The sequence below is a fragment of the Lactuca serriola genome, chromosome 5 (assembly GCF_051521515.1).
Source record: "Lactuca serriola cultivar US96UC23 chromosome 5, Lser_US96UC23_V15, whole genome shotgun sequence".
Lineage (NCBI taxonomy): Eukaryota > Viridiplantae > Streptophyta > Magnoliopsida > Asterales > Asteraceae > Lactuca > Lactuca serriola.
The window spans coordinates 263,382,798-263,394,034 of record NC_136412.1 but is presented as its reverse complement, the minus strand read 5'-3'; the positions used below and the strand labels follow the sequence as shown (position 1 = coordinate 263,394,034).

The 11,237-nt window shown below is 28.7% G+C and overlaps 1 protein-coding gene and 1 long non-coding RNA gene across 2 annotated transcripts; both read right to left on the bottom strand.

The window, feature by feature from the left end:
* Window positions 1–908: 908 nt before the first annotated feature.
* LOC145054180 (uncharacterized) lies at window positions 909–3,096 on the bottom strand. The gene is made up of 2 exons (XR_013684719.1): window positions 1,502–3,096; window positions 909–1,279 (listed from the first exon to the last, which is right to left on the bottom strand). It is a non-coding gene; the product is annotated as an uncharacterized LOC145054180 (long non-coding RNA).
* A 159-nt stretch (window positions 3,097–3,255) lies between these two features.
* On the bottom strand, window positions 3,256–4,610 carry LOC145054179 (putative glutathione S-transferase). Its single transcript, XM_079002325.1, has 2 exons — window positions 4,128–4,610; window positions 3,256–3,762 (listed from the first exon to the last, which is right to left on the bottom strand). The coding sequence occupies exons 1-2, from the start codon at window positions 4,443–4,445 to the stop codon at window positions 3,409–3,411; spliced, it is 672 nt and encodes a 223-aa protein (XP_078858451.1). The 5' UTR covers window positions 4,446–4,610; the 3' UTR covers window positions 3,256–3,408.
* Between the last annotated feature and the right edge of the window lie 6,627 nt (window positions 4,611–11,237).

The following is an 11,237-nucleotide window of genomic DNA, read 5'->3' as shown; positions in this document are numbered from 1 at the left end:
TTTTCCTCAAATAAAATCAACATGAACTTCAATAATGATACACTACACCCTGGACCAAATTATAAATTTTACAAGATAAATATCTTAATAGTGATAAATGAGCACATCTCTAATTTAATTCACTAAACGATGACAAATACTCGAATCAAGTAATGTTTCTACTTAAAGCATATAGTTTTTTAAAATTAGATACGGTGAAAATGAAAATGAAAGAGTCTATTTATAAGAAAAAAATTATGTATAGTATGATTCAGGTTAAGCAAATTGAATTATATATTTATATGTCATTGAATTGTGTTTTAGATAAGAAACGATTATATATGGTTGAATTGTGTGTGTATCGTTACATATCATTATTGTATATTCAAGTGTTATATTTATAGTCCTTTTATTTACACCTTATTTTTTTATTTTCATCCTTTTTATTTTTAAAACATTATTTATATATCGTTTATAATCCGATTTTGGACAAAACTAGATTCTTGTGCGCTCTGGTTTGAAGTTATATGATATTTGATAGTTTTTTTAATCAACGTTTAAAAAAAGACCATATATATAACATCAGTATTTTAAAGGATATAATATAAACAAAATTGCAAAAATGGTCTCTGCGGTATTTATTTTTTCTGAGGTTTAGTCAAAACCTCGATTTTTTGGCGTCGTGGTTCTTTTGGGCTAATTTCGTTGCGGATTGGTCCCTCGGTAAACTGAAATGACTGTAATATCATTGGATATTTATTTTCTATTTTTCTTTCGTTTTTTAAATCTAATACTTAATTTCTTTATTTTAATAATTAAAAAATAAAAGGGACCCACCTTCTCTCTCTCTCTCTCTCTCTCTCTCTCTCTCTCTCTCTCTCTCACACACACACACACACACACACACACACACACACACACACAAATCATCACTCAAGAAACAATACAACAAAATGGTTGTAGTTCTTCAACCTGATATGAACAAAACCATGGGAGCAGATGAAGCTTTTAAATGTGTTTCAGAATCATGGAATGGTCTTTCTGATAACACAAAAAGAAAATTATACGATCTCCGAGGAAGAAGAACTAGAATGTGTTGGTGGCTTCGATTAATGTCAAAAATAAGAAATCAAACGCCTGTTGATCCAACCCCACCCGCACCTCGTACAGTTGAATCAATATCATCGATCTCAACGACTTCAGGTGTGATTATCTTCTAAATAGTCATCTGCCCAATTCTATCACCCGATTTCACTTCAAAATTAATATCAGAATGGTTAAATGAGACCAGATCTCGAAGCTACAAACAGATGAGTTGTAATATGTAAGAAAACAACCCTAGTATAGTATATAAAAATCAATCAAAGAAGGAATGAATGTACTTTTCGAAACCAAAGGACCTCAAGAAACACTTTTTGAGTCAAACTAGGTCATAACAACAACAATTGACTACTGAATTCACTTGAAACATAGATTCAGCTAGCTCTTAAAGTATCTAAATCAGATTAAAAAAGAAAAATACCTCAGTTTACCAGAACTTCCCCGATGGTTTTGGTGAAGTCAATATCTCCTGATATTCAACAACCAAAAATGGGAAATGGTTGCAACCAATCCAAAGTTGTGTGGTGCAAAAAAAACATCTCTGGTTACTTGTACCAGTGAAATCTTTACTATCATGTTGAGCCAATAAATGAATCGAACTCTTATCAAACCCGATACACTTTAGGCAAAAGCTAGAGGAGAGGCGAAACGTGGCTGTGAGAAGAACATATACTAAATTTGGGGCACCAACAGGTAGATCGTATATTAGCAGATCCCAAAAATGTGTTGGGTCATCTATTTCGCCTCCTACTTCCGACACCATTCTTTATATTTAAACATGTACACATCTAAAGAAATTTGTCAGAGTAGAGGTCTTTGGTTGTTATAGATGAGCGGAGGTGGTTTTGGTTATAGATTAGAGAAGATGATGTTGGATATAGATTAGAGGAGGTGAACACGAGATGACTGATGAGAGAGAGAGAGACATTTTTTATTTTTTAATTATTAAAATAAATAAAATAAGTTTTAGATTTAAAAAAAAATGAAAGCATAATACAAAATAAATATCCCAAGGGTATTACAGTAATTTCAGTTTACTGAGGTACCAAATCTACAACGAAATTAGCCCAAAAAAAGGGCGAAGCCAAAAAAAATGGAGGTTTTAACTAAACCTCGAAAAAAATACATACCATAAGGACCATTTTTACAGTTTTGTCTAAAATATAATAATTTAACAATAAAAATGATTAAAACTGAAAATTTGACTTAAAATTTTTTCTTTCTCGTCAAAGTTGTCGACTTGGATGCAATTTGTGGTAAAAGCAATAATTATATTTTGGTGTACCAATTCTTGCTATGAGGTACTAGATATTGCTAATTAATACGTGCCAAATGCAAGTGATGTCATCTGATGCATTAGGTTTTATATTCATTTGGAGCATGATGTTGAGAGTTCAATTCCTTTAAACTACCTCTTGTGGTGCTACATGTGGGAATTTTTTTCCTAGAAATCCCAATGTCCTGTAAAGAAGCTCGAACGCGAGGTGCTTGTTGAAATATTGCGAGTAGACTTCCACTTAATTGAAATATTATGAGTAGACTTCCACTTAATTCGTTTGCGGTTTTCAAAAAAAAAAGTAAAAAAATACCTACCTATTAACATGGCAAATTCTGACTAAGGAGTACTAGATAGTAGATACACCAATAAGTCTTTCCATTTTATAATCAATATTCAATAACTAGTTGTGAGACTCATGTATTACATGGGCTAATTTAAAAAAAAAAGTTAAATATAAATGTCAAAATATTTGAGAATTTTGAATTTATAAGAAAATAAGAAAAATAATGATTTATTATAATGGAAATGTTTTTTATCTTATAAATTTAAACAAAATCTATATATCTTATAAAACAAATATTTTCCCTTCAACCTCATGCATTTGAAATTTTCAAGACTAAATAAAGAAAAAAACTAATTAGCTTTAATTTTGGAAATTTTTTAAATTTATAAGAAAATAAGAAAAATAATGAATTATTATAATGAAAATATTTTTTATCTTTTAAATTTAAATAAATAAAAGAAACTAATGAACTTTAATTTTAAAAATTTTAAAATTAAAATGCAAGTTTATTAATGAAATTGATATCAATTCATTACTATATTTATTGCATTATTACATTAAAATATTATTTGAAATTTAATAAAATGATATGTAAGAATTTGAATATAACAAATAGCAAAAAAAAATCATTATTTATTAGGGATGATACAATTTTATTAATAAAAGACAAACACATCTAAGTATTTTTTTTGTTTATTTATTTTTTGTTAAGAAAGCGAAATAAGCAATAACACAAACAACAAATCGGCTTTGATACCTCAAAGTTCTACTCACCGACTCCAAAAATGTTCCTTACCTGTTGAACGAAGGCAACTATCTTTAGCGACTCAGGAAGAACATTAGACACGCTCTCCTTGTTCTGAAAGCACCTTTTAGCCCAACCAATCAATTTTGGGCAGTCTTGTTCTACGTTCAATTCCCCAAACGTTTCATAGGCTTGAAGCCATGCATAAAATGGGATCAAAGACGCATCAACGTAGCCGAAACTCTCACCTCCAAAATAAGGTTTGTCTCCAAGCTCTCCTTCAATCAGTTTAAGGGTATCTATGAACTCTTTCCTAGCTGTCTCATGTTCTTCCCCTTTTGCTTTGTACACCAAAATCCTCCCATTGTGGTATACCTGAATTAAGTTAGACAAACGATTCGATAATCTAAAGACCAATATTTCCATCGTATATAGAGGGATTACAAAGTATTCCTCCTCTTTGGATAATTTATAACACAATCAAGACAAGAAAACACCCAGAACGTAGTTCATGACTAGTTAATGAACGTCTTGTGATTTTTTTACCTTCAATGTTACAAGTCACCACAGCTTCTTAAAACTCCTATCCTATGCAATACTACCTATGATGATGTATATAGGTAGATATGGCTTGAAACTAGTCAAAAACTTTCAACTGATTTGAGACAACCAAGAAATATGGAAATATTTGCCATTAGTATATCAAAACAAAGTCAAGGAAAAGTCAAAGAGTTAATTACCTTCTCAATAAAGTCGACCAAAAACCTCGCCCGAGCTCTGCCGTAAGTATCAGAAGGAAGCAATGGAGCTTTATCTTTCCAGACTTCATCAATATACTCAAAGATGATGTTTGACTCGCAGATCGGTTTGCTGTTGTGAATTAGGACCGGAATTTTCTTGTGAATCGGGTTCATCTCCAACAGAAGCTGACTCTTGTTTGTCAAATCTTCTTCTCTGTATTCGTATGAAACGCCCTTTTCAGCAAGTGCTATCCTGACCTTCATCCCATACATGCTTGCCCAGAAATCTAGGAGAATAACTTCTTCTTGTTTCGCCATCTCTGGCTACCTGGGTTTTTGGTGATATTCAGTTAATCAGTTCTTGACTTCTTGGTGATATTCAGTTGATCAGTTCTTCACTAATCACTGTGTGTTTGTGGGAATGGAAATGGAAATGGGGGCGAAGTTTCCAAGTTTCTTTAAAGGTGATTGTAGTCTATTTCTAGCTGGCTACCTCCATGTGGTCTTCTAGAACGCATCTACAGTCCATTGATCTGTCACATAGAATTTTATATTTTATTCAACTTTACTTCTAACTATCCATACTTCATTGAACCCTTATTAACCCAACACAGTTTAATAATGAAATTTTATATTTTCATCTTTATATTTATAAACATAATAGTTAAAGAAATATAATACTTAAAAATATATTAATTAAAAATTACGAAACCTAAAACATTTAATACCTAAAAATACATTAATTAAAAAAACGAAGCCTAAAAATATATTAATAAAAAAAATGACATCTACAAATTATATTTTATCTTGATCTCTTAATAACGGTTCATCCAAATTTGTCGTCCCTCCTCCAACATGCTACTCGAATATTTGGAAACGTTTTTAACAAGACAGTCGAAATTAATTTGTAATAGTTCGATTAATATAATATTTTATCGAAATTAGTTTGTATTAGATTTGTAGTGAGTATATTTCTTTTTAAGCGAGTTTTTATTTTTAAATACTTCATTTTTATTATTTATTTGAAAAAAATAAAACACATAAAAATTGATTTATTAAATAATATAATACCTAAAAATATGGTTAATCTTATTTGTGGTTTAATTAAAAAAATATAAAAATATAAGGGAATGTGATTACATATATATTTTGTTTGAAATTTAATTAAAAAAGAAAAGATTAATTTTATTTAACCACTCAATGATCATACAACTCTTTAATTCAACCATCCTCCATGTCATCATACACACTATATTCAACATCTATTCAATCATAATCATCATCTATCCAACTTCTATTGAACCCTTGTTGTAGATGTCCTAAGAGAAATTTGATTTGAATGGTTGTATTTTTTAATTTATTAAAAGAGAATAGAAAAAACTAACCTAGGTACTTGATTTGCTACAAAATATCTCAAACTTTGTTAATGCCTCAAATGAGCCACGTATGGTTAGAGTTTTTACCACAATAGAATGATGGGGAAATATTTATTATTTTAATGTTCTTTTAAAAATATTTATTATTTTAATTTGAAAACTAATATTATTGTTTCTTTCTTAAATATGTTTCTTTCGATTACCCTGGAACGAGACGGCAAATAGAAAATAATAAAGACACGAAATCGCAAACTGGGGCTCCACTCATTGTCGCTTCTCCATCCATCGTCGACCACCTGTGGCCTCCTCCACCTGTCATCGGTGACTTGTGACCTCCTCCACCACCCATCGCTCCATTCAGGTATGCAAAGCTTTTATTGATTTTGATCTTCCTGCTCGTTTATGAATAATTGTTGCTTCTCTATTCTGATTCTTCAGTTTTCTATTTAATTTTGCTTCTTTATTTTGCTTTTCTCGATTCTGCTTCTCGTTAGACAAATTGTTGATCAATTTTTGTTTTTATTATTTTTTTAGATGGATTTTATCACAACTTGCTTTTTTTTTTTTATCTTTTTGTAGATGGATTGATTACAAACATGTTATTATGTTTCTTTTTTCTTGTTATGACAGATTGGTGTAATCATTTTTTGATCAGTTTTTGTTTGTTTTGTAAATGAATTTTATTGTAGAAATGATTGACAATGAGGATTTTTCTATAATCTCTCAAGCTGTTGTTGCGACTAATGTGATTAATATAGATAATGAAGTTGACTTAAATGAAATATTGGAAGATGGAATTGTAGATGAAGATGAAAAGGAAGCATCTTTTGACATTTAATGAATTACTTCCAAATTTAGAACTATTATGAAATAAAAAATGTTGTGCTCGTTCAACAAGACTAAAAAATAGTATGGATATTAAAGAATGAAGAAATGTTAATCTTCGTGGAATTTATAGGCAACTGGGTCATAACTGAAAATAATGTCCGTCTATGCCAAGATAATTAAAAAGAAAATATTTTTATGGTATTGTTGTGGTTATTCACTTTATTTTTTTTATTATTTTTTTCTTTTTTACAGTTAAGGATTTGTTATCGGTTCAAGTTCAAGCTAATTGTGATGTTTTTCTTTTTTGTAACAAACAATGTTTGAGTTTTTTTTTCTAACAAATAACGTTGAGTTTTTTTATCTTAAAAACATTGTATGTGTAATGGTGGAGTTTGTGCACCTTAAAATGTATTGTATGTTTAATTTATGATGGCTAAAACTTGATGGTCAAAGGTTTGTATAAAAAAAACGGATATTTAAAATAAAAAAAGATAAAAAAACTATTATTTAAAAAACAATAAAAAAGGTATAAAAAAACTGAAATAAAAGTTGTTATTTAAAAAATAAGTAAATAAACAATAAAAATGTGGAATAAAAGAGAAAGTGAGAAAAATAGGATATTAAAAAAATAAAGAAAAAAAGTAAAGAAAAATGAAACAAAAAAAATATCATTTTGATAAATATTTTTAAAAATACACTAAAATTATAAATATTTTTTCAATCATCTTCTTATTGTCAAAAACTCCATATCATTCCATAGCTCACACTCAAACACTCTTTGATTATCTTTCTTTATCACACTATTAAATCCCCCCCCCCCTCCCTTCTATATTTTCGTGTTTGTGTTCGCTTTTAGAAACGAAGATGATCGATAGAACCAGAACCATTAAAATGGACCCAATTAACAAACCTAACTCGAATCCAACACAACAAATGTTCAATTTGTTCTCAACCCATTTATTTAGCAAGCTAAGTTGGATGGAAAATGTCAATCCATTTAATAAGGGAAATTAAGTAATCTAACTATTTTTTAATGTGTATTTGAAAAAAATAACAATTTTTTTAGCAAAAATAATTATTTAGTCTACAATAGGCATTCCAAACCAGGTAAAAACACTTTTTTTACCAATTCCGGAACGACATTCCGGATTTCGGACCAATATTCCGGATTTCGGATTGAAATTTTAGATTTCACATTTTAGAAAAAAAAATAAATAAAAAATAATAATAAATAAACTCCGAAATTTCAAGATCAAGTCTGAAATCCAAAGAACAATTCTGGAATTTTGAAAAAAAAACATTTTTTACTTAAAATTAACAAAAAGTTTAACAAACGTGGTAATGTGAATTATATCCGGTATTAGTATATAAAATTAATAAAATTAGACATCTGATTGAAAAACGATGATATCGAACATTTCGAAATATAGTATTCGAAATCCCAAAAAAACAATAAAAAGATTTTTATGAAAATAAAAAAATTAAATAAATAAAAACTTCATAATATGATGAACAGTACTCAGGAATTAGGTATTCCGAAAAAAACTGTTATTTTTCAAAAACTGTAAAAAATTGTTATTTTCTTTAAAAAAATCGTTTATAACAGTTAAATTACTTAATTTCTCTTTATTTAAATAAACATATTGATTTAGATTGATATTATCAACCCATTTAAACCAATTCAACAAATTTCTAGTTCAAGTTATCAATTTATCCCCGTTAAAAATATGTAATCCCCACCTCACCAACAATTACTTTGTCCATCAACAACAATTATTTTATCCGCTTAGGGAGGAAGGAGTCGTGGGGTTTTGAAGTTTGTGTATCCATGGTACTACCAACATGTAGTTCCAAGTAATATCGATTCCAGCGGTTGGAACAATTTAATTGATCGACGAGCTTTGTTGTATTCAATATGCATGTGCCTTTATTTATCTTTTTCTTTATCTTTTTTTTTAATATAATGTTGTATAACTTTATGAAAATGAATACTCCACAATTCATTTAATTCATATAATTTCATTTGTAGTATGGTTTTTTTTAAATAATTTTAATTTATAATATTATTTAAGATATTTTTTTAAATTAGCAAAAAATTATTTTTAAATAAAAAAATGTTATGATTTATTTTATTTTAAAATTTGTAATTTAGAAAAGGGATAATGACTTAAAAGGATAATATATTTTTTGATTTTTACACATTTGGTCACTGAATTTTTCTTTTCGTCCACATTTACCCCTTAAATTTGTTAAACCGTATGCATTCAGTCCTTATGACCGGCTACTCCAGGTTACCCGGTAAAAATGACTTAATAGGGTAATATATTTCTCACTTTGTACACATTTAGTCGTTAATATTTTTGTACACATATAGTCTTTTTTTTTTTTTGCAAAATAAGTTATTTTTTTGTACTCATATAGTACTTATGAATAATTTTTTAGTTTTTTCTCACGAAATCTTATGTGGGACATTCATTAATGAGGTGTATGGGGCTTTTGATGCTTATATCCATATCGCGATCTCGACTATTTGGTTGCTTAGGTCATATATTCTGAACGTCGTAACTTCTTCATATGATATCAAATTTTAACGATCGTTATATCCATGCGTTAGTATTTTAGTTTACTACAACTTTCATTTAGATTACTCAAATTAAAAAATAATATATTTTTACTTATGATTTTTATATCCATACGCGATGGCGGATTTAGTATGGTCCCGGTGTTGCACCGACAACACCTGTTTTTTCTGTTCGCAGTGGAATTTTTTTTTTATTTTATTTACGTTTATACCTATTTTCCATGTATCGGAAACACCTATTTCATCTCGGCAACACGTACTATGTATTACTGCGTCTTCCCATGTCCATACGTTTTTTATAAATGCATGTATGTATGTTTTTTAAAAAATCGTTAGTAAAAATATATTACATCTTAACGGGAGTAATCTTAATGAAAGTTGTAGTAGACTCAAAAAATGAACACGTGGATAAAGATCCTTAAAATATGATATAGTATGAAGAAGTTACAATATTCAAAATACAAGACCTAAGCCAAACCACAAGACGTACGCAACCAAGCAGTCGAGATCGAATTGGACATAAGCATCAACAACCCCAAGCACCTCATCAATGATTGTCTCACGTAAGATGTCGTGAAAAAAAGACATTAAAAAATCATTAATAAGTACTGAACGAGTACAAAAAAGAACTTATTATGAAACAAAAAAAAATGTTAAGGACTAAATATGTACAAAAATATTAAGGACTAAATGTGTACAAAATGAAAAATATATTACCCTATCAAGTCATTTTTCCCGGCTAACTTGGAGTAACATGTCATAAGGACTAAATGTGTACAGTTTAACAAGTTTAAGGGGTAAATGTGAACGAAAAAAAAAAACACTCAGTGACTAAATGTGTACAAATTAAATAATATGTTACCCTTTTAAGTCATTATCCCTTTAGAAAATATCAAAATACTTAACTCATGTCTAAGGATTTAACTTTCAATAGTTTTAAGGTAAATAGTTTGGAGTTTGAAAGTTTCTTTACGAGTCAATTGTTTAATGTCATTGTAATTGTTTCGTTAGAATTTAATTGTTCACTGTTTGACGTGAGCTCCTGCTTTTGCTTACAATATTATTATTACTTTTCTCTTTTTTTGGTATTTTCATATCCGGAAGATGATAACCTTGTAAATATTTTAAAATGAACTCAGTATTAATCAAATCTTGAAATGAAAGCCAAAACAATAATGAACTGTGAATTGAAAAACGTTAAAAAGCATTCAAGAAGACATGGAACCAAAATTGAGAGGATCTATAAAGGATGATGAAGTTATTCTCTTCTAACCCATTGAACTTACTGTCATATCATGTATATCAGTTTTTGTTTTTTTTTCTTCATTTTACCAACCCACAACGCATGTAAATCATATTTTTTTTAACCCACTTAATTAAAAAAAAAAAATACAAAACAACTAAGATATAAGTCTTAAAATACATGATAATAGAGAGAGAGAGGTTAGTAAAACCAATTAAACAACCCGTTGAAGAGGAAGTGATACCGGTGATAACTTTATTGTTAATTAAGATTTTACCTTGATTGTTTTGTATTTTTTTTAATTGAATGGGTTGAAAAAAATAAAGTTTCAGTGTGTTGTGGGTTGAGAAAGATAAACAAAAATAAAAAAGAAAAACTGATGTGACGATGGGTTGAGTGAGTTGGGAGAAAATGACTCCCTCCTCTCTAGGAAACATATGGTCGTCTTCTATAAACTTGACATATTTTTTACTTACCAAAGAATTTAAAGGATGTTTGGGATTTCATTTTGAAACTCAAAATGTATTTTATGCAAAAGTACATATTGACTTATGGTTGTAGGAAAATAAGTTTTTAAAAAATAATTGGATTAGCTTTTATAGTCGAAAAAGTTAATAAGTCAATATGTTATTTTTTTTTAATATTTGTCTTAAATTATACATCTTTTAAAAAGTATTTTAGCTTTTATAATCTAAAAAATCACAAGAAGTTTTAAAAAATTAGAAATTCTAACTTAATGAAATCTCCTTTTAAAATGGTTGACGAAAAGTTATTTTAAAATCATTTTCACATTGACAAACACTTTTTTTTGACTTTCTGATTTTTTTAAAAGTCCATAAGTCAATAAGTGGTCTTTAAATAATCTTAAACACCCTCTTAGGCAATTTACAAATCTTCTCTTATGATTATCTTCTGGCCAAAGATATCCTAATTCTCATGAGCAAACCTATAATAACATGGAAATTAAGGGTTATAACCACATTCAACTTTAAGAAAACGGGAGGATCGAACTAGGGTTTCAGGTTAAAGGATGTGATGTGGGTTTTGAGGGGTTGAAGAAAATGATTGTGTTGAAAGTTATA

Excerpts from the sequence above, each read along its gene's own strand:
- LOC145054179 (XM_079002325.1), bottom strand. The coding sequence starts at position 4,445 with ATGGCGAAACAAGAAGAAGTTATTCTCCTAGATTTCTGGGCAAGCATG. Across the intron at positions 3,763-4,127 it reads TGGTCGACTTTATTGAGAAG|GTATACCACAATGGGAGGAT; the intron begins GTAATTAACTCT and ends AACTTAATTCAG.